Source organism: Capricornis sumatraensis, chromosome 14, assembly GCF_032405125.1.
Source record: "Capricornis sumatraensis isolate serow.1 chromosome 14, serow.2, whole genome shotgun sequence".
NCBI classification, from domain to species: Eukaryota; Metazoa; Chordata; class Mammalia; order Artiodactyla; family Bovidae; genus Capricornis; species Capricornis sumatraensis.
In genome coordinates, this window is record NC_091082.1 from 15559081 (window position 1) to 15582915 (window position 23835).

Genomic DNA, 23835 nt, shown 5'->3' on the forward strand with positions numbered 1-23835 from the left:
ATCCAGAATATTTCACCAGCCAAGAAACTGCATACATCAGTGATAACGTATATGTCAGATTACTGTAACTGTATTTGTCTGAATGAAAACAAAGAAGTGAAGCAACACCATTATCCCAGATAAAGCCAGGTGAGCTTACCTTCGGAGTCCTCATAGGCTGTTTCTCAGCCCAGGCCTCACGCCGTTTCACCACCAGGTCCTCCTGGGGAGCTAGAGGGACACAGAATAGCCATTGGGACACAGGTGAGGCTGCTCACCAATCACTGCGTATTTTTGTTTGTTTGTTTGTTTGATGGAGACATTGGGTGCAGTGTGTGCATGAGGGAGTTTAGTAACTATGGACTGAAAGGCTGTTGAATCATCCACTTTCTGGATGGAGAGCAAAGGAGAGGAGCAGGAAAGAAATGTAACAGAGCTTCTGCATTTTAACTAGTGATACCCTAAACAATGTCGAAGATAGAAACACCAGAATGCATGCCAGCTTTCAATGAAATCGACCCATGACCCTCCTGCCTGTTTAGAGCTACTGGTAAATCACCCCTCTCTTGCAGATTTCTTTCTAGATCACTCCCGCCACAGAATTCAGTTATAGCTATTATATTTACCTAGTCTTCTATGAGACTTTGTTCTTGACTAAAAGAAAACTCTGTTAAGAGGGCTGAATTCAATCATATCTTTCCAAATAGCTTCTATCAATCATGTAATATTTTTTCCCAGTCTTCATTTTCCAAAGAATGTTTGCATGTCCACTGAGTCAGTGGCTGTCCACAATCACAGAAGTCATGCATTTAGTGGGAAAGTTCATTATGGAGAGGAAGCATGGGGTGAACGCTGACACTGTCTGACCCAGGTGTACAGGAGATGTACAACAAGAGGCATTGTCAGTAGGCTAACTATCAAGTTCTACTGTGAGATCTATTTGAAACTTTCCCTTGAGTGTGTTCTACAGGGTTTAATCCCTATAAGGCTTATGGTAATGTCACCCAGTGCAATGAAATCTCTCCTTGATGATAATCTTCTTTTTTCCTTGTTTCAGCAATGAAAGTAGCACCAACAGAATGACCTACATTGTCTATACAAAGCCATACAACTTTCAGAATATGTGACTTCACCAGGTGGATGAAAGTCCCAAGGTGCTTTCAGACTAGTGACTGTGCCAAAGTTCACTATTAATTCACCTATGCTTGCCCTGGGTTCCATGACCTCTGATCCCACCTTATAATGATGGGCATGGTCTGGATTTCTAGCTGCTAGTACCTCCAGGCATGGACATAGATGCAAGGAGCCCCTTGCTCGGTGACTAGGATTTCAAGGCTGAGTGGTCAGTACAGGTCAGGGGTCCAGAACAGACACACTGGGACCACCCCTTGGTTCTCTGTTTGTCTTGTCCACTTAGGAGGTCAAGAGCTTGGGCCATTTTTCTCAGCACAATCTCCAACTGAGGAAAATGAATATTAACCAAACTTGAGGAATGGCTGAGCTGAGGAAAGAATCAGGTAATGTATAGCCAGTGTGCAGTGGTGATGAGAAGTGTTTAGAAAGTTCACAGTTGACTTGTGCTGTATGAGGGCAATATTTACTGAGGAAACACACACAGGCAGAGCTTCAAAATCTTACCACATGTGCCAATTTATGGGCTCCCAAGCCTGATTCACACAAACCCACAGCATCTAAATGACAGAGTTTTTCCCAGAAACTATAGATACAGACATGTTCTTTCCATGAGATCAATCTCTTCTCCGAATCCCACAGCCTCCCACCCCTTGTAGGAAACCCGCCTTAGGGCGACTCTCCAAACGTAGTCTGCAAGAGAGCCCCACCTTGAACAACTAGATTGTTCCTTAGCAAAGGGATAATCCCCCTGAACATTTACCGTGTTCATATGCTGCTCCGTGAGTCTGTGATTAAAGAGAAGGAAACAATATGAAGATGTCAGCATCATGTGTTCTCTGCTGGTAAGTCTTCTGTTATCTAATTTTTGTCCTTAGATTACTATAACTCTTTAAGTCAATGGCTCCAAAACAAAACAGAAAGGACCCTTGTTGAAAAGGCTGAACTCTTTCACGTAAGAGTTTTCACTTTCAATTTGACTAACAATTACAAAATTATTTTTGATGCAGGAAAAATTTATACTGAGGAAAGTATCTACAGAGTAACTGATACTGTTATTTTTTAAATGTCCTTTTGAATCAAGTCTGTGTTGATAATAGACTCATCTTCAATTTTTCCCCAGTCAAGGAATTGCATACATTAGTGATAATATACATTGTCAGATTACTATAACTGTTTTCCACTTAAAAAAATTAAAAAAGTGAAGCAACAGCCTTATCCCAATAAAGACAGATAACCTTACCTTCAGGGTCCACAGAGGCTGTTCCTCAGCCGAAGCCTGGTGCACGCCCACCACCAGGACCTTCTGGGGACCTAGATGGACACAGAATAGCCATAAAAACAATGGTAAGGCTGCTCACCAATCACTCAGCAGTTTTTTTTTTTTTGATGGGGACATGTGATAGAGTGTATGTGTAAAGAGGTCAGTAACTATGAACTGAGCTGCCTTCGAATCATCCTTTTTGCAAAAGGAGGAGGAGAGCAAAAGGCAGGGAACAGGAAAGAAATGAAACAGATTATGCCTTTTATCTAGTGAAACCCTAACGGCTGGGAAAAAAGAAACACGAAAGTGCACGCCAGCTTTCAGTGACGGAGACTCATGACCCTCCTGCCTGTTTAGAGTTTCTGCTACATCGTCCCTGTCTTCTAGATTCCTTCGTAGATCACGGCCTCCCCAGGATCCACCATTATAGCTAATGCACTTACTGAGTCTTTTGTGAGACTTTGTTCTGGATTAAAAGCAAACTCTGTTAGATGACTGAATTCAATCCTACCTTTCCAAATAGCTATTATCAATCCTGTGATTTTATTTTTCAGTCTTCATTTTCCAAGTAATGTTTGCATGTCCACTGAGTCAGAGGCTGTCCACACTCACAGAAGTCTTACATTTTTGGATCAGTTCATTATGGTGACTTTCACACTAATGACCTTGCCAAAGCTGGCTATTAATACACCTGTGTTTGCCCTGGCTTCATGACCACTGAGCCCAACTTAAAATGATGGGCACAGTCTGGACCTCTGGAGCTGCCAGTACCTCCAGGCATAAACATAGATTCAGGGACCCCCTTGCTGCATGACTAGGATTTCAAGGCTGAATAATAAGGGCAGGTAAGGTCTTGTTGTGTGTAAGAAGGAAACATCTACTGAGGAATCATACACACACAGAGAGAGCTTCACAATCACACCACATGGGCCCACACATGGGCCCCCAACCCTGATTCACGCAAACCCTCATCTTCTAAATGATGGAGTTGTTTTCAGGGATCACTGAATATAGACACTGTTCTTTCTTTGAGATCAGTCTCTTCTCTGCACCCCAGCCCTCACCCCCTGTAGTAATTCAGCATCAGGGTGACTCTCCAAACAGAGCCAGTCAGAGAGCCCCACCTTCATCAACTAGATTGTTCCTCAGCAGAGGAATGATCCATGAATATTTACCTTGTGCGTAGGCTGCTCTGCATGCCTGTGAGTAGAGAAAAGAAAACAGTGTCAGGATGCCAGCATCTTCAATATTATGCATTCAGGTTTTTCATTCTCGTTTTTCTCTCATAAAACCAAATGGTTTAAGTTTGTTTCTTTGTTCAACTCAAAATGTTGTTTAGTCATAGCCCAAAAGAAAACAGAGGATGCCTGTGGGAAAGGCTGGAGTCTTCCCTAGAAAATCTCTCCAGCCCACCTTAACCAGCAATTAAAAATTTTATTTCAAGAAAGAACATTTTCTACGGAGGAAATTTCTCCCAACTACAGTTTTTAATTTACACTGTTATTTGTTCAAAATGTTATTTTGAATAAGTTATCTGCCAAGAAAGACTCAAGATTAATCCATCAAATTAAAAACCATATCAGCTGTCTTGAATATTCTGAAACTTTATCCGAATTCAGCAAAAAAGTAAAGTCATAAAGCAACACTTTTATCTCAGATAAATAAGGAGCACTTACCACAGAGGTGGGCAAAGCCTCTTCCTCCAACTTTGAATTGGATAGCTCCTCCAGCTGATCCTCAGGGAGCTCTAGGAGGACATAGAGGGATTGTCACAACACCTGTGATTCTGACCGGGAAGACCTTATTAATGCAGACATTTGGGGGGAGTGTACGGATGTGGGTGCTTAATAAGTGTGGTCTGAAATCTGTTGGACAACCTTCCTGGTGGGTGGGGGAGGGCTAAGGAGATAGATATTTCAGAAATGATTCAGAAAGCCTTTAACTTTCTAACTAAGGGGAACCTGATCGACTTGAAATTGTCAGTCTGACAAAGGTAAACAGTAAAAAACACACTATGTTTCAGTAGCCATGTACAGTTGTAAGACCTGGACCATAAAGAAGACTGAGTGCCAAAGAACTGATGCTTTAGAATGGTGGTGCTGAAGAGATTCTTGAGAGTTCTTGGACAGCAAGGAAATCACACCAGTTAATCCTAAAGGAAATCAACCCTAAATAATATTCATTGGGAGGACTGATGCTGAAGCTTCAATACTTTGACCTCCTGATGTGAAGAGCAAACTCTCTGGAAAATCCCCTGATACTGGGAAAGATTGAGGGCAGGAGGAAAAGGAGGGGCCACAGAGGATGAGATGGTTGGATGGCATCACCGATTTAATGGACATGAATTTGAGCAAACTCCGGGAGATAGTGAAGGACAGGGAAGCCTGGTGTGCTGCTGTCCATGGGCTCACAAACAGTCAGACACAACTTAGCAATTGAGCAATGTGATAAAAGATATATTGTATTTATTATTTTCATAACTTTTAAGAATGAAAAAGTTATATAGCATTTTCTATACTCACAATGTGGTGTACCTACCAACACCGTCTAAATCTAAATATTTTTCATCAGATCCGATACAACCTCTGTACCCATTAAGTCATAATCCACCTTCCTTCTTGCCTCCTGGCTTTGGCATAATTTCTATTTCCAGTTTCTGTGAGTTAGCCTATCCTATGTACCTTAAACCAGTGGAATCATACAATATTTGTTTTTCTGTGCCTGCCTTATTTCACTAACCATTATACATTTTGTATTATTTGGTCCATTCATTTTGCAGCATATTTCAATCTTTAATTCATTTTCATATTCCATTCGAATATATATCATATTTCTTACATTCATTAATCACATGATGGTCTTTGGGTTGTTTCTATCATTTGAGTGCTAATAATACACTGTGAACATTAGTGCACAGATTTCTATATGGTACCATAATGGTGATAAATAATATTGTGCATATTTAAAATACCACTGAATGTAACAATATAAAGTGTGAATCTAAGGTGAGCTATGGACTTTTAATTACTAAAAACTTATTATCTCACTAATTATAATAAATGGAAGAAATAAATGTTATCTGTGAGTATCATATGATAGCAGAAATTGAAGTGATAGGGTAGAGAAATTTACTATATTATCTGTATAACCTTTATGTCAATGTAATCCTGTTCTAAGTAAAGTTTAATAATTTAAAGAAATCTTGAAACATGACTTCAGGGAGGAAGATATCACAGCTTATGTTAAAAAAGTTAGCTAATGTCCAAACCATAGCTACAGACCATCTCCAATCTTGAGCATGAACCAAATGTTGAATTTAAAATGCATCTTTCCTCCCATAGTTAAAACAGTGCCAACAGAGATAGTAAGTTTCAATTTAAACACATGAGATAAAAGAAGAACATAGCTTAATATTTCATAATTTTTTCTTAAATATGAGACACTAAACATACTACAACAATTATTCTTGAGTGAAATTAATGAGAAAATTTCCACAGTACCTTCAACTGTGTCAGTTGTAGGGTGCAGCCTGTTTCGTGGCCAACTATGAAACCTCCTGACCCAGCTGGTAGTGGATGTTCTTGATCTCTGAGGGATGTTTCTTCTGGTCTTCTGGGCAAAACATCCTGGGAAATGCATTATAATGGAGAGAGCTGTTGACATTTTGCTGGCAGAAGACCACCCAGAAACTAATAACAGTTGACCCAGAGTTCACTCCTCTGGGCCCCTTCCTCACCAGACGCCTAGCAGAAGACCCGAGCAGAAGGTCCTACTTGGCACCTTGCACCCAACAGACTGGTTGTGCAGGCAAACATCTCTGTTTAACTGAGAACTAGAAGCTCAGCAGAGCATGGAGATCATGCCTGATGGGCTGGATTCAAATCCTATTTAGGAGAAGCAGGTATTTGGGAAAGACATATGGTTCCTTCTTTGCCTCAGTTCCCTGTCCTGAGTTGGAAAAATGTTAATATGGCTTATTTTTAGTGTTACGAGCCCAAGAATGATTAAATGTAGGTAAAATTTTGGAAAAATAAAGGAGGGATTCCCTGGCAGTCCAGTGGTTAAGAATCTGCCTCACAATGCAAGAGATGGGGGTTTGATCTCTGGTCGGCACACTAGGGTCCCACATGCCTCAGAGCAACTAAGCCCATATGTTGCAACTACTGAACCCAAGCACCTCAACTAGAGAGTCAGTGCCCTGCAATGAAAGATCTGCATGATGCAACGAAGATCGCATGTGCCACAACCAAGACCCAATGCAGTCAAATAAATGAATTCAGTTCAGTTCAGTTCAGTTCAGTTCAGTCACTCAGTCGTGTATGACTATTTGCAACCCCATGAATCGCAGCATGCCAGGCCTCCCTGTCCATCACCAACTCCCAGAGCTCACTCAGACTCACGTCCATTGAGTCAGTGATGCCATCCAGCCATCTCATTCTCTGTTGTCCCCTTCTCCTCCTGCCCCTAATCCCTCCCATCATCAGAGTCTTTTCCAATGAGTCAACTCTTCTCATGAGGTGGCCAAAGTACTGGAGTTTCAGCTTTAGCATCATTCCTTCCAAAGAAATCCCAGGGCTGATCTCCTTCAGAATGGATTGGTTGGATCTCCTTGCAGGCCAAGGGACTCTCAAGAGTCTTCTCCAACACCGCAGTTCAAAAGCATCAGTTCTTCGGTGCTCAGACTTCTTCACCGTCCAACTCTCACATCCATACATGACCACAGGAAAAACCATAGCCTTGATTAGACGGACCTTAGTTGGCAAAGCAATGTCTCTACTTTTGAAAATACTATCTAGGTTGGTCATAACTTTTCTTCCAAGGAGTAAGCGTCTTCTAATTTCATGGCTGCAATCACCATCTGTAGTGATTTTGGAGCCCAAAAAATAAAGTCTGACACTGTTTCTTCATCTATTTCCCATGAAGTGATGGGACTGGATGCCATGATCTTTGTTTTCTGAATGCTGAGTTTTAAGCCAACTTTTTCGCTTTCCTCTTTCACTTTCATCAAGAGGCTGTTTAGTTTCTCTTCACTTCTGCCATAAGGGTGGTGTCATCTGCATATCTGAGGTTATTGATATTTCTCCCAGCAATCTTGATTCCAGCTTGTGTTTCTTCCAATCCAGCGTTTCTCATGAAGTACTCTGCATATAAGTTAAATAAGCGGGGTGACAATATACAGCCTTGACGTACTCCTTTTCCTATTTGGAACCAGTCTGTTGTTCCATGTCCAGTTCTAACTGTTGCTTCCTGACCTGCATACAGATTTCTCAAGAGGCAGGTCAGGTGGTCTGGTATGCCCATCTCTTTCAGAATTTTCCAAAGTTTATTGTGATTCACACAGTCAAAGGCTTTGGCATAGTCAATAAAGCAGAAATAGATGTTTTCCTGGAACTCTCTTGCTTTTTCCATGATCCAGCAGATGTTGGCAATTTGATCTCTGGTTCCTCTGTCTTTTCTAAAACCAGCTTGAACATCAGGGAGTTCACGGTTCACGTATTGCTGAAGCCTAGCTTGGAGAATTTTAAGCGTTACTTTACTAGCATGTGAGATGAGTGCAATTGTGTCGTAGTTTGAGCATTCTTTGGCATTTCCTTTCTTTGGGATTGGAATGAAAACTGTGCTTTTCCAGTCCTGTGGCCACTGCTGAGTTTTCCAAATTTGCTGGCATATTGAGTGCAGCACTTTCACAGCATCATCTTTCAGGATTTGAAACAGTTCAACTGGAATTCCATCACCTCCATCCACTAGCATTGTTCGTAGCGATGCTTTCCAAGGCCCACTTGACTTCATATTCCAAGATCTCTGGCTCTAGATTAGTGATCACACCATCATGATTATCTGGGTCGTGAAGATCTTTTTTGTACAGTTCTTCCGTGTATTCTTGCCACTTTTTCTTAATATCTTCTGTTTCTGTTAGGTCCAGCCCATTTCTGTCCTTTACCGAGCCCGTCTTTGCACGAAATGTTCCCTTGGTATCTCTAATTTTCCTGAAGAGATCTCTAGTCTTTCCCATTCTGTTCTTTTCCTCTATTTCTTTGCATTGATCACTAAAGAAGTCTTTCTTATCTTTTCTTGCTATTCTCTGCAACTCTGCATTCAGGTGCTTATATCTTTCTCCTTTGCTTTTCCCCTCTCTTCTTTTCACAGCTATAAATAAATAGAAAAGTAAAGGACTGGTGTTTCATAATAGCTCTGTAAGTGTTCAGTCTTGAATGATGGCAAGAATAAGGTGGACCTTTAGTAGTATTTGAAGGCAAAAAGGGCATTTGGCTCGCTCCAATAAGTAAGAATGGAAGCTTATTCTTCAGCTTTTTCACAGAAACAAGGTTTCACATGGAGAGTATATATTATCACCTCTTCTGACACCCAGAATTTTTGGGGAGGAAGGGAGGACATAGTAGGGGCTGTAATCCATATGTTACTTTGGCAGTTGTTGAAATTTAGAGAGATGAAGTGACTTTCCAAGAGTCACACAATGATAAAGAGTGAATCTGGGACAGGACTATAGTTGCTTCTCTGAGGACACAGATGCCTGCACCTCTGACACCTGTGCTGAACCCCTGAACCAGGAGCTCACCCCTCCAGCACTCAAATTCTCCTCCCCCTAGTTTTCTGTGGATGAGAGCTGATGCCTGAGCCCAAAAAGAGCTCAAATCCTCCTTCCTCCATTTGTCTCTATATTTCAGTTCCTGATCCAAAATACATGTTTCTTCTGAGAAAAGCCCCTCAGACAGACCACAGGATTCCAACTCTTCCATCCTCCCAAGCCTCTTCACACATTCAACCATCCCCTTGATAAGTGGCCTGTGGTCTCTTTGGCCACCAATTTGCTCAGAGCTCAGAACGTTCTAAACCAAAGGCCACATGATAGCTCTACCAAGAATTAGCTTCCCTTCCACTGACCAAGTCTGGATGAGCAGTTAATGTGAGGTGAGTTAGCCCTCTGTGCTAGGCTTTCATGGCTTAAATGAGTCTGTGATGCTCAAAGTCTCATAGTTGATCTGAGCGCTGATTTGAACAGCATGGATCAAGCGCTAGCTAAGAATGGGCAGGAGTTCAAGTCTGTCCTCACTAAAATTCTGACCTCATCAACTCCTCATCATGCTCTAGACCTTGTAGTGGAAGAGAGCAGAGCCCCATATTCTTTTTGAAAGTCATATCTATACTCACAACCTGGAGACTACAACCCAAGAACCTCCTTGAGGGTCAACAGAAAGACCCTCTTTCCCTCAGTGACCAAATGTTTATCCTACTAACCTGACTTGGGGCTTCCTGGGTGGCTCAGATGGTAAAGTGTCTGCTAACAATGCAGGAGACCCAGGTTCGATCCCTGGGTCGGGAAGACCCTTGGGAGAAGGAAATGACAACCCACTCTAGTACTCTTGACTGGAAAATCCCATGGATGGAGGAGTCTGGTAGGCTACAGTCCAAGGCCTCACAAACAGTCGGACACGACTGAGTGACTTCATTTTCATTAACCCAACAGCACTGCCCCATCTCACCAAATTCCCTGGCAACAGCTAAACAGTGATCCTGTCCATAACAACCCATGGAAATCCCACCAGTAAACCCCAGTGTCTTTCCTTTTTTTTTTTTACTTTATTTTACTTTACAATACTGTATCAGTTTTGCCATACATTGACATGAATCCACCACGGGTGTACATGCGATCCTAAACATGAACCCCCTCCCACCTCCCTCCTCACAACATCCCTCTGGGTCATCCCTGTGCACCAGCCCCAAGCATGTCTTTCCTATTTTAAAGTCTCTGGATTTACACTTCTAGGGCTTGTAGATTTGGGCAGCTACACTTAGAAGAGTTGAGCTGTAATTCCCTTTTCCCATAATATCCATTGTTGGGGAGACCTCACGGTTCTCCTACTTCAGGTCTTTCCATCTGTTCTCTGGTAGGATGGGTACAAAACTGGCACTGGAAAATTGTATATTTTTCTAAATTTAGGAATATATTTAAGGCAGCCAGCTGACTGAAGAATCAAAATGTAATTTAAGGAATGAGGAAAAACTATAAAACACATTTATAACTCTGTAGATTAGAGTGATGGAAAAGTGGAAAAAAAAAAAAAGATGAGGAATATTCATCAAAGTTAACCAGCCCATTTGCCGGAACAGCAGAAAGGATCAGAGGATCAGCAGAAAGCTACCTCCAGAACAGCAGTTCAGGTTTCCCATTTTCAAACTCTCAAATTTGAAGGTGAGCCCTTCTACTTGTACCTTATGTGAACCTCTCAGCTCACTAATTGGCACTTGGTGCAGAATGCAGAATGTGCATTACCACATTACCGTGGCGACGATACATCACAGAACTTTCAGAGTCAACTGGACTCTGCACAGGATGAGTCCAAGTGCTGCTGCCCAGAAAGTGTGTTTCTATTGGCAAGATAGGATTTTCAGAATAAGGATTTCATTTCAAAAATTGAATCTCAGGGTCACATATTCTTCTCCAGTCAAGAAAATGATTTATATGAGAGAAAATGTCTTGCCCCCAAAGATAGTTGATAGTGAACATGTCAGGGTGAGGAGGGACAAAGCTAACACATTGAGAATAAAAAGAGATTCTATCCTTGATTAGAATATCCTCTTGGTACTGATCACGTGTTTATGTTCCTAACACACAGTGAGGCCAAACAATACCAAGAATCAGGAGCCTGGAGCAGAGAGCCTAACTGCAGGGCCACACAAGGAGAAAAGACAAAAAAAAAAAAAAAAACTGGGCTCCCCAAAAGCTCTCAGCAAAACCCTTTTCTAGGGAAGCTGAGGGAGTGGTCTGGCTACTTCTTGTGTCAGTCTTTGTTCTTGAGGTTCCAACCACAGATGTGAGCCTGAAGTAACGATGTATATGATCCTTGTACACCAACCCAACATCCTGCCACTTCCTGGGGCTAGACAATGGGTCAACACTGGACCAAGTGTGGAAACATGAATGGAGAGACAGAAGCTGGTGAACTCTTAACTTTATAGCCAGAGTCATATCCTCCAGCTACCCAGGGCTCCGGGGACCATGCCCATATTGATCTCTGCAGCTTATAGTTCATGGAGGCAGGGACCGGGGAGAGGTTCACTGCTTTGTGGCCTGGATCTGGCATGTGGGCACCCGTGGTGAGGGCTCTGGGACTCTGTGGGACACAGGCCCCAAATTGTCCTGGGCCCCCATCTCACTGGCCTGCCCTGAGGCCTGAGGGCCTGGACAGTACATGAAGAAGGCCTCCGTTCCACACTCAGCACACTCTGGCGAGGACTGCTGACTGGTTGCCTGTTAGTGGAGCATGATCTCTAATCCCTAGTCTAAGGGTCTCGCTAAAGGTCTTACAATATTGACTGGGTGCCCACCCTACCCCAGTACAGTCTCCATACATTTCTAATCTTCCTGAGTCCCCAGACATCCCTAGAGGAAACAAAGTGTAAGATTTAACCTTATAAACAAAGTTAAGTTTTTCATGTCTAAAGTATCCAGTTGCATTCTTTATTTGGAGCCCTGTAAATTCTTCTCACAGAAATGAATGTTTTGTCATATGTTGAAAATTTGTTTTCAATTTATCACTATCTTTTTAAAAAATTTACATTTTATTTATTTTTGTCTGTGCTGGGTCTTCACTGCTGTGCTCGATTCTCTCTCGCTGTCCTGAGTGGGGACTGTTCTCTTGTTGTGGAGCACAGGCTCTAGTTGCACAGGCTTCAGTAGCTGTAACTTGCAGGCTTTAGAGCCCTGGGTCAGTAGTTGTGGTGCACAGGCTTAGTTGCTCAGCGGCATGTGGGATCTTCCCAGACAAGGGATCAGACCCATGTCCCCTGCACTGGCAGGCAGATTCTTAACCACTGGGCCACAAAGGAATTCCATCACTGTCTTCTTATTATAGTTACTTTTACTTATATCATGAAGACATTTATTTTCAAAGACATCAGTAATTTAAATATTTTTGTTATTTTGGTTGTGAGAAGGAAAGCGGGAAGGATGTTATGACTAATATTCTTATTAAGGGCCAAGTATTACTTTAAAAATATTTTAATAAATAGGAAAATAACAGCAAGTGTTTAAAGACAAATTTTCTATTAAACAATTCTAAATATTTGTAAAGATGTTTGTCAAAATTGACTAATTAATTTTTTAGGATAATGATAGAAATTTTCCCCCAGAAGTGATATAAAGTAGAAATATCCTGATAAATGGAACTGAGTATTTTGTAAAACACATGCGATAATTTATGTCTCATAGCCTTAGAACATTTTGGAAGTGATAATGGTGGTACATCAATGATTAAGTCATTTTTAAACAATTCATTCACAATGTGTCTATTCATCAGATAATGAACTTCCAGTTGTTTTCTGAGAAAAGAGGGGCTCATTCAATTAACGTTAGTGAAAGAACTTTAAAACAATTTGTAATTAAATTTGTTACATCCTGTTAATGATTTCAGTGGTAGAGAATTCACTGAGTTTTAATATAGCTCCAATTTGCCAGGTAGATTTGTATTTGTTTGACCAAGCAACATATTGGACTTTTTGAAAGTCTTCCTCCAGTTGATTCAAGAAGTATTTATAAAAGTTGGTGAATATTTATAATAATTAAACAGGATACATTATGTAAAACAAAGAAACAGGATCAACTTACAGAATATCACTCTGTTAAGGGCATAGTACCTCGAACATCCTAAATAAATTCTGCTGACTGTAAGTAGTGTGAGCTATTATTGTTATGGTTTTGGGCTAAATCTCTGTGTCCCCACATAAATTCATACGTTGAAACCCTAACCTCAAGTGGGATGGTCCCAGGAGCTGGGGCCTTTGGGAGATAATTAGGTCATGAGGGTGGAGTCCCCATGATATTACCATCTTTCTAAAAAGAGGAATAGAGCTAGTCCTTTCTCTCTTTCTGCCACATGAAGATAAATGAGAAGGTGGCAAAATCTAAGTAAGAACACATTCACCAGAACCTGACCTTGCTGCCTCCTGACCTTGACTCTCAACCTTTAGACTATGAGAAATAAATAATTATTGTATAAGCACCCTCACTCAAGGTATTCTGTTACTGCACCCCTAACTGACTGAAGCACCTATCATTATGGATTTTGAGAGTAAGATTTTTCTTTAGTTGTTTAGTTAATAGAAAGGAGGCACAGATCCTTCCAAAAACATTGCACTGGACAGAGTTAAATAGGCAAGGAAAACTTTATTCAAGACATTGTGATAAAAAAAAAAAAAAAAGACATTGTGATAAAGGTCAAGTCTGTTGCAAGGAGAAAGATTGAACTCAACTGCCCTGAAACAAGTGACTGGGGATAGGGGGATTTGTAAACACTGAGTGCGCTAATGAGAAGATAACACAGGCCCTCAGCCTCAAGGTTCCCATCTGTGCTTAGTCATCGGCACTTGTGGAAATGAAGCTTCTGCCTTTCCACACAGACTGGGATAAAGGGACCCATTTTTTAGATTATTACTTTTAGGAAAGTGGGCTTGCAGGTTCTCAAGAATGATATTCCTGGGTTGTAAAACGTTCACATATCATCATGGTAGAGAAGGAATTGACACACCTTCTAAAGTAGATGATCAAAGAATAAGGAGATCAAGAAAAAGTGCCTGGAATAAATCGGGAGATTGGGATTTATATTTACATAGTTATATACAAATTAGACAACTAATAAGGCTCTAGTATATACCACATGGTACTCTATTCAGTACTCTGTGCTGTGCTTAGTCAATCAGTTGCGCAAAATCTTTGTGACCCCATTGACTGTAATCTATCAGACTCCTCTGTCAATACTCTATAGTTGATATATATTAAAAGAGTCTAAAATGAGTGCATATGTGATTCACTTTGCTGTGCAGCAGAAACTAACACAACATTGTAAAGCAACTATACTCCAGGACAAATTAGTTTTTTAAAATGTCTGAAGTTTATAAAAACTGTGGGGACTGTTAAGGCCCTTTTGGTAAAGCCCTAGTTCTTGCTTATTAACTCTTGATAGAAAGGCAAAAATAAACAAAAGAAAATCTGTTGATCTGGTAGACATGCACTGCTAATCATTTTACATTGTGGTTTATTCATGAAGAATATCTGAATAAATGAAACAGTAAAAATAATCCCTCAGCACTCTTGATAATACCTTTTTATTAATACATACTTTACAATTCTACATTTTAATGAAGAATATGATAATGACAGCAAATCAAAGCTTTTGGATGTTTTGCTCAATGATATTAGAGTATATATTATAATGACTAGTCTTGTAATGGTAACAGTGTGAGGGGCCAGTTATAACATTGAGTCATGCCAGACTTCTATCAGCTTGGGATCCCCTGAGACACCCAGACCCCTGAACACATACAGATATGTTCTTACTTCTATTTGCAAGCATATTAGCCAGCAAATTGAAGAAAACTTATTAAAATACAGTTTTTTGTTGTTTTTCAGTCACTAAGTCATGTCTGACTCTTTGTGACTCCATGGACTGTAGCACTCAAGGTTTCCTAGTCCTTCACTGATTATGGTATTTGTATCATAATTAAATCCATTAGTGAGCATCTGGCATCACTTATTTCTCATTGAAAATATTTCCTATATAATACAATCTGCTAGATGCAAGAGTGTAATGAAATAAGTCTTGGTCTTACTTTTAAATCTAAAACAGTCACTGTGTGACACTGCTGTTGTTGTTCAGTGTTAAGTCGTGTCCAGTTCTTTGCAATCCCAAGGACTGCAGTATGCCTGATTTCCCTGTCCTTCACTATTTGAGCATAAGTTTGCTCAAATCCATGTCCATTCAGTCAGTGATGCTAACTAACTATCTCATCCTTTGCTGCTCTCTTCTCCTTTTGTCTTCAATATTTACCAGCATCAGGGACTTTTCCAATGACTCTGATATTCAAAACAGGGGCTAAAATATTGGAACTTCAGCTTCGGTCATTCCAATGAGTATTTGATGTTGGTTTCCTTTAAGAGTGACTGGCTTGATCCCCTTGCAGTCAAACGGACTCTCAAGAGTCTTCTCCAACACCACAGTTTAAAAGCATCAGCTCTTTGGCTCTTAGCCTTCTTTATAGTCCAACTCTTACATTTGTACAACTACTGGAACAACCATATGACCTAGGACTTTATCAGCAAAGTGATGTCTCTGCTTTTTAATATGCGGTCTAGGTGGGTCATAAGTTTCCTTCCAAGGAGTAAGCATCTTTTAATTTCATGACTGCAATCACCATCTGCAGTGATTTTGGAGCCCCTCAAAATAAAGTCAGCCACTGTTTCCACTGTTTCCCCATCTATTTGCCATGAAGTTGAAAGGCTGTTGCTGAGTGATGCAAAGACGCCAGGATTCTTGGCCCCCAGAGGAGAAGAACTCAATCCGGGGCCAGAGACGAGGCTTGATCACTCAGAGCTGTTGTGTAATAAAGTTTTATTAAAGTATAAAGTAGATAGAGAAAGCTTCTGACATAGGCATTAGAAGGGAGCAGAAAGAGTACCTCCTTGCTAGTGTTAGCCGTGAAGTTATATACTCTCTAATTATCTATTACAGTGGATCAAAAGAATGTCTGGAGGTTGTAAAGACCTCACTAGACCTATTCCCATTATTTACACCTTAAAATAACAGGATTAGCAAGAAGTTTTTTTTTTTTTTCCAGAGACTGTCCTCAAGCAGGATACATTATTGTTATATAATCCTAAGGAATGTAGAAGGACACAAAAGTTTGTCCTTTCTTCCTCCTTGAGAATTTCAGAGCCCTCTCTCCTTGGGGACCCCTGGACTTCTTATCAACCTGCCTAGGAAATGACTCTCTCAAAGTGATGGGACCAGATGCCATGATCTTAGTTTTCTGAATATTGAGCTTTAAGCTAACTTTTTCACTCTCCTCTTTCACTTTCATCAAGAGGTTCTTTAGTTCTTCTTCACTTTCTGGCATAAGGGTGGTGTCATCTGCATATCTGCAGTTATTGATATTTCTCCTGACAATCTTGATTCCAGCTTGTGCTTCCTCCAGTCCTGCATTTTTCATGATGTACCCTGCATATAAGTTAAATAAGCAGGGTGATAATATACAACCTTGATGTACTCCTTTTCCTATTTGGAACCAGTCTGTTCTTCCATGTCCAGTTCTCACTACTGCTTCCTGACGTGCATACAGGTTTCTCAAGAGGCAGATCAGGTGATCTGGTATTCCCATCTCTTTCAGAATTTCCCAGTTTATTGTGATCCACACAGTCAAAGGCTTTGGCATAGTCAATAAAGCAGACATAAATGCTTTTTTAGAACTCTCGTGCTTTTTGGATGATCCAGCTGATGTTGGCAGTTTGATCTCCGATTCCTCTGCCTTGTCTAAAACCAGCTTGAACATCTGAAAGTTAACAGTTCATGTATTGCTGAAGCCTCACTTGGAGAATTTTGAGCATTGCAGAGTGAAGTAAGTCAGAAAGAGAAAAACAAGTGTTGCATATATAAGGAATATAGAAAATGGTACTAATGTATGTATTTGCAAGACAGGAAGAGAGATTCAAGCATAGAGAAGAGACTTCTGGACACGGCGGGCACAGGAGAAGATAGGGTGAAGTAAGAGAATAGCATTGAAATATATACATTGCCTTATGTAAAACAGATTGCTAATGTGAAGTTTATGTATAACACAAGGAGCACAAATTAGTGCTCTGTGACAACCTCGATGGGTGGCATGGGATGGGAGGTGGGAAGGGGGTTAAGGAAAGAGGGGACATATGTATACTTATGGCTGATTCATGTTGATGTATGGCAGAAACCAACACAACATTGTAAAGCAATTATCCTCCAAATAAAAATGAATATTTTTTCAAAAATCCCTTTTAAAATTGTCTGAAAAAATATACTTAGGAATAAACCTGACTAAGGAGGCAAAATTTGGGGGGCTCCAAAATCACTGCAGATGGTGACTGCAGCCATGAAATTAAAAGACGCTTACTCCTTGGAATAAAAATTATGACCAACCTAGATAGCATATTCAAAAGCAGACATTACTTTGCCGACTAAGGTCTGTCTAGTCAAGGCTATGGTTTTTCCTGTGGTCATGTATGGATGTGAGAGTTGGACTGTGAAGAATGCTAAGCACTGAAGAATTGATGCTTTTGAATTGTGGTGTTGGAGAAGACTCTTGAGAGTCCCTTGGACTGCAAGGAGATCCAACCAGTCCATTCTGAAGGAGATCAGCCCTGGGATTTCTTTGGAAGGAATGATGCTAAAGCTGAAACTCCAGTACTTTGGCCACCTCATGCAAAGAGTTGACTCACTGGAAAAGACTTTGATGCTGGGAGGGATTGGGGGCAGGAGGAGAAGGGGACGACAGAGGATGAGATGGCTGGATGGCATCACTGACTCGATGGACATGAGTCTGAGTGAACTCTGGGAGTTGGTGATGGACAGGAAGGCCTGGCGTGCTGTGATTCATGGGGTCGCAAAGAGTCAGACACGACTGAGAGACTGAACTGAACTGAACTGAAGGAGGCAAAAGAACTATATGTTGACAAATATTAAACATGGATAAAGGAAATTGAAGATGATTCAAAGAAATGGAATGATACCCATGATATTGGATTGGAAGAATTAATATTGTTAAAATGCCCACACTACAGAAAGCAATCCACAGATTTAATGCAATCTCTGTCAAGTCATCTATGACATTTTTCACAGGACTAGAACAAATATCCCAAAATTTATTTGGAAACATAAACAAACAAACAAACAAACAAACTGCAAAGCAATCCTAAGTTAATGATCAAAGCAGGAGCCATAACCTTCACAGACTTCAGACAATGCTACTAAACTATGGTAATTAAAACAGAATGGTATTGGCACAAAAACAGACATGTAGATCAATGGAACAGAAATAACCCCACATATCTATGGTCTATTAATCTTCAACAAACAAAGCAAGAATGCGCAATGTAGAAAAGATAATCTCATCCACAAATGATGTTGGGAAAGCTGGAAAGTCCCATGTAAATTGATGAAGTTAGTGTACACCCTCACACCATACACAGAAGTAAATTGAAAATGGCTTAAAATCTTAAATATAAGACATGACATGATAGAACAAGAAGGGAATATAGTAAAACATTCTCTGACATAAATCATAGCAATATGTTCATAGATCAGTCTCCCAACTCAATAGATATAAAAGCAAAAATAAAAAAGGAACATAATCAAACTGATAAACTTTTCCACAGTAAAGGAAACCATAAACAAAGTGAAAAACAATCTACAGAATGGGAGAAAACATTTGCAAATGGTTTGAATAACAAAGGATTCATCTCCAAAATATACAAACAGCTCATACAACTCAATAACAAAAAAACAAAGAACCCAATAAAAAACTGAGCAGAAGACCTAAATAAACCTCTTTCCAAAGAAAACATAGAGATGGCTCATAAGCATATAAAATGATGTTCAACATCACTAATAATGAGAAATGCAAGTCAAAACTACAACGATGTACCACCTCACAATAGTTAGAATGGTCATCATTAAAATGTCAAATAACAAATGCTGCAGAGGGCATGAAGAAAATGGAACACCCCCCACCCCATACTGTTAATGAGACTATAAATTGGTGAAGCCATTATGGAAAAAAGAGTATTCACTTTAAAAACGGAAAATAGAACTACTCTGTTGTTATTGTTCATTTACTTAGTCATGTCCAACTTCTTGTGACCCCATGGTCTGTAGCACTCCAGAGTTCCTTGTTCTTCACTATCTCCCAGAGTTTGCTCAAATTCATGTTCATTGAGTCGATGATGCCATCCAACCATCTTATCCTCTGTTATCCCCTTCTCCTCCTGCCTTCAATTGTTGCCAGAATCAAGGTCTTTTCAAATGAGTCAGTTCTTCGAATCAGGTGGCCAAATTATTGAAACTTCAGCTTCAGCGTCAGTCCTTCCAATGAATATTAATAGTTGATTGAATGGTTTGATCTCTTCACTGCTCAAGGGACTCTCAAGCATCTTCTCTAACACCACAGTTCAAAAGCATCAACTGTTTGGTGTTCAGCCTTCTTTATGGTTGAACTCTCACATCCACACATGACTACTGGGAAACCATAGCCTTTACTATATGGAGCTTGGCTGGTAAAGTGATGTCTCTGCTTTTCAATACACTGTCTAGGTTTGTCATAGCTTTTCTTTCAAGGAGCAAGTATCTTAATTTCATGGCCACAGTCACTGTCTGCTGTCATTTTGGAGCCCTCCAAAATAAAGTATCATTGTTTTCATTGTTTTTCCATCTATTTGTTATGGAGTGATGGGGCCAGACGCCATTCAGTTCAGTTCAGTTTAGTCACTCAGTAGTGTCCGACTCTTTGCTACCCCACGGACTGCAGCATACCAGGCCTCCCTGTCCATCACCAACTCCCAGAGTTTACTCAAAGTCATGCCCATTGAGTCAGTGATGACATCCAACTATCTCATCCTCAGTCGACCCCTTCTCCTCCCACCCTCAGTCTTTCCCAGCATCAGGGTCTTTTCAAATGAGTCAGCTGTTCACATCAGGTGGTCAAAGTACTAGAGTTTCAGTTTCAACATCAGTCCTTCCAATGAATATTCAGGACTGATTTCCTTTAGGATGGACTGGTTGGATCTCCTTGCAGTCCAAGGGACTCTCAAGAGTCTTCTCCAACACCACAGTTCAAAAGCATCCATTCTTCAGTGCTCAGCTTTCCTTATAGTCCAACTCTCATACCCATACATGACTACTAGAAAAACCATACCTTTGACTAGACGGACTTTTGTTGGCAAAGTAATGTCTCTGCTTTTTAATATTCTGTCTAGGTTGGTCATGATCTTAATGATATTGGATGCCATTATCTTAATTTTTTCAACGATGAGTTTTAAGCTAGCTTTTTTTTTTTTTTTTACTCTCCTCTTTCACCTTTATTTCCTTTTTGTTTTCTGCCATGACAGTGGTGTTGCAGTAGAAATTACTAGGCAGTCAGTGTATAAGTCTGAAACCTCAGTCTAGTTTTCAGTAAACATCCTGCTCCATTGTCCTGAATTCCTGGAATGTGTCTTTAGTCTGATAAATTATCAACACTCAGATCCAAAGAAGAGCAGCAATTAAATTCTGTTCCATATGCTTCAGGGAGAAACAATGGTGATCATTAATCTTAAGCTCATACATCTGGCCCATGGTAAAATGGACAGAGGGCATGAAAAAGGGCAGTGACTTAATCCAAGGATCAAAAGAAGTCATAAGGATGATGTTAAGTATCTTGACTTTTAAATAGAATGTTTAGAAATGATGTGATTTATAGGAAGGGTATAAAAACCACCTTGGGGTGACTCTTTACCCCCTCTCTAGGCTGAGTGTCTATGTTGAGAGCTTTGCACTTTCCTCCTCTTTAATAAATCTTATTCAGTTACTACCGTAAGTGTTTTCATGTTCATGGAGTCCATTCTTTGGCTGCATGGACAAGAACTAGGATTCCTGTCTCATCTTTTGGGGGCTCATTTGGAAATCCTGAATTGCCTACTCAAGGTAAGCACAGGCACTCACTCTCAAATCTGTCATTCACTTCTCGTTACCTACTCTAGCTGCATGGTCTCTTGAGCCACTCTATTTTACAAGCCTGCACGAGTTCCAAAGGCAGACAGAGTTAGTAGACAGTGGTCTTGGGTCTCGGTATTAGCCAGCAGATTGACCTGGGGTGCTGAGCAAAATCTCTGCTAGGCTGCTGCCTCAGTGAGAACCATAGGACATCTATCATTTCTCTTTCCTAACATTTAGAGTTTATGAGATATTTCACTTAAGGTAGGATCATTTCAGAGTGTGTGTAAATACTACTAACCTTGTGCACTACATAACTTGTTTTCAGGGAACTCCAGTTCAGGCACACCCAATGTTCAAGAGCACAGCAAGTCCACCAACTTAGGCTCTCACTCTATATCTATCTCTAGGTGGAAAGGAAGGTAGAGACAGGAAAAGGACAACAGTCCAGGGTAACTGGATAATGATGCTCAGGACCAGGTGCACTCCAAAGTTGAAGGAATCATACTTTATTGGTGTTTCTTTGCTCCCACTGTGCAAGGTGGGGACACCCTCCATGAGAAGAACCAGAGAAAAGAGGAAGAGCACTGGACGCTGGGCTTCTGTCTTTCAGATGGGAGCCACCTCTTTGTGCCCTACACCCAGCTCAAAGCGGATGCCTTTGGCAAGTATACTGAAGAACTAGAAGTTTAACCCTTAGGCCTTGTTAAAGAAGAGTATGATGTTTTTCTGCACCAAGGCATAGCCTCAATAGTATCTATCTGGTGGTGAAAAATGGCCCCCTGAAGGCTCATTTGATTACAATACCATCCTCCAACTAGACCTCTTTTGTAGACAAGAAGGAAAATGCTCAGAAGTGCCATATATACAGGTTTTTTCTTGAGAGAGAAAACCCTGTTATCCAGGAGTTGTGGGCTTGCTACTTCCATGCTGCCTATAACTTCCTCCAAGTCCTCAGGTCCAAACTGTTGCCCTTAACCAGAGCTGCCCAAACCTAGCCCATGGAAGCCTCCACAATCTCTGGGAATGCCTTGGGCACCAGCAGCAGCTCCTACCCCAGTGGCTCCTAACCCAACACTGGTGATCTCTAGGCTATATCCTTCCCTCCTTCCATTACAAGAAGGTCCTATTGGGGTCTTGGGAGCCACAGGAATCTATGTTCCTTTCCCCCTCCGAGATTTAAGGCAAGTTAAATTAGACCTAGGAAGCTTTACTGAAGATTGACAATTATATAAGTGCTTTCCAGGGTCTAAACCAATCTTTGAAATGGCATGGAAAGATACTATGCTAATCCTGACCAGCACCCATACTGACATGAAAGAAGTAGTAATTAAAAATGGTCAGGGACGTGGAGATGAATGGTATGCTACTAGCATGCAGGGGAGACCTGACAGTGAATCAGCCTATTTACCTACAGGGCTCCAGGCTGTGCCCATAGCCGATCCTAATTGGGCACATGACAAAGGCAGTGATGGCTGGAAGAGAATTCACTTTATCACTTGCATTAAGGAAGGCTTAAAAACATCACGAGCTAAGCCCTTAGACTACTCTAAACTATCTGGAGTGATTCAGGAAAAGGAGGAAATTCACACAGCTTTTCTGGAAAGGCTCAGGGAGGCACTGAGAAAGCACATTAATTTGGACCCAGATGCCCCAAACTTATTCTTAAAGACAATTTTATTACTCAGTTGGTGCTCCTCCTGGTCCTGGAATTTCAGAGGAAATTCGAAAAACTGGCCTTTGGCCCCCATGTAGATTTAGAGGGCCTCCTTGAAAGAAAGTATTGTCCAAAATAGCCTGGAGTTAAAACTCCCCTCCAGGTCCTCCCCACCATTCTATGCAAAACAAAGAACTCTGACCCAAAGGGAAAAAAAAAAGGTGGACATTAAGGTTGACCATGCCCAGCTCCCAGCTGGTTCCAGTTGGTCTCCAGAATTCTTTGCCCCAGCCGCTTAAGAGATAACTACTCTGAACACTTCCCTGGCTTCCCTGTGGCTCAGATGGTAAAGCATCTGCCTACAGTGCAGGAGACCCGGGTTCAATCCCTGGGTCGGGAAGATCTCCTGGAGAAGGAAATGGAAACCCACTCCAGTATCCTTGCCTGGAAAATCCCATGGACAGAGGAGCCTGGTAGGGCTACAGTCCATGGGGTCACAGAGTTGGACATGAGTGAGTGACTTCACTCACTCCAAACAACCTTGGAGAAGAACAGGCCCTCTTAAAAGTAGATGTCCACATATATGCCTATATATACTTACTATTTTCTTGGGTTAGTGCAGCAGCTCACTGATCTGACTGCTGCCCCTTCTTGCCTCATTAAAGGTGAATCTGTTCCGTAAAGTGGCGGTCTCCTTCTTTTTCCGAACTTCACCTCCTCTAACTCCCTTAACTTACACTGGTAAGAGCTGCCACATCAGTATTCTTAAACAGAAATCAGGATGAACCTAATGAAAAAGAGAATAGAGATAAGAGAAAGCCAGAAGCTCTCATTATGGCCCTACAGGGAGTAAACTTTAGGGCTACAAAGGTGGGAGGACACAAGCAAACACCTGGAGTCTGTTTCTGTTGTGGCCAGGATGGACGCTTCAAGGGACAATGCCCCCAAGGCAAGCAGAGGCCACCACCAAGGCCTTGCCCCACTTACAAGGGAGATCACTGGAAGAGTAGTATCCCCAGGGACATAGGTTTCAGGGGTCAGAAACTCAGATTGAAGATTAAGGTTGATGGGGCCCAGGGCTTCCCATTTTGGCTCCTGTCCTCATTACCATACAGGAGCCTCAGGTGACTCTAACTGGAGGAGGCCATCCTGTTAAATTCCTACTGGGTACAGGAGCCACTTTCTCAACCCTCCTGTGTAATCCGGGTCCTCCTGCTAAGTCAGCTACTAAACGTGGCACTTCTGGAAAGCCAATTACAAAATTCTTTACACAACATTTGAGTTGTAACTGAGAG

The 23835-nt window shown here is 41.2% G+C and overlaps 1 protein-coding gene across 1 annotated transcript in view; it reads right to left on the bottom strand.

The window, feature by feature from the left end:
• LOC138090711 (plasma membrane calcium-transporting ATPase 4-like) overlaps positions 1-5999 on the bottom strand; it is a 109008-nt gene extending 103009 nt beyond the window's left edge. Inside the window, 5 exon segments of the mRNA XM_068986408.1 lie at positions 140-202; positions 2354-2424; positions 3550-3574; positions 4051-4121; positions 5936-5999. Coding sequence (XP_068842509.1) covers positions 140-202; positions 2354-2424; positions 3550-3574; positions 4051-4121; positions 5936-5999 — 294 coding nt within the window.
• Positions 6000-23835: the final 17836 nt, after the last annotated feature.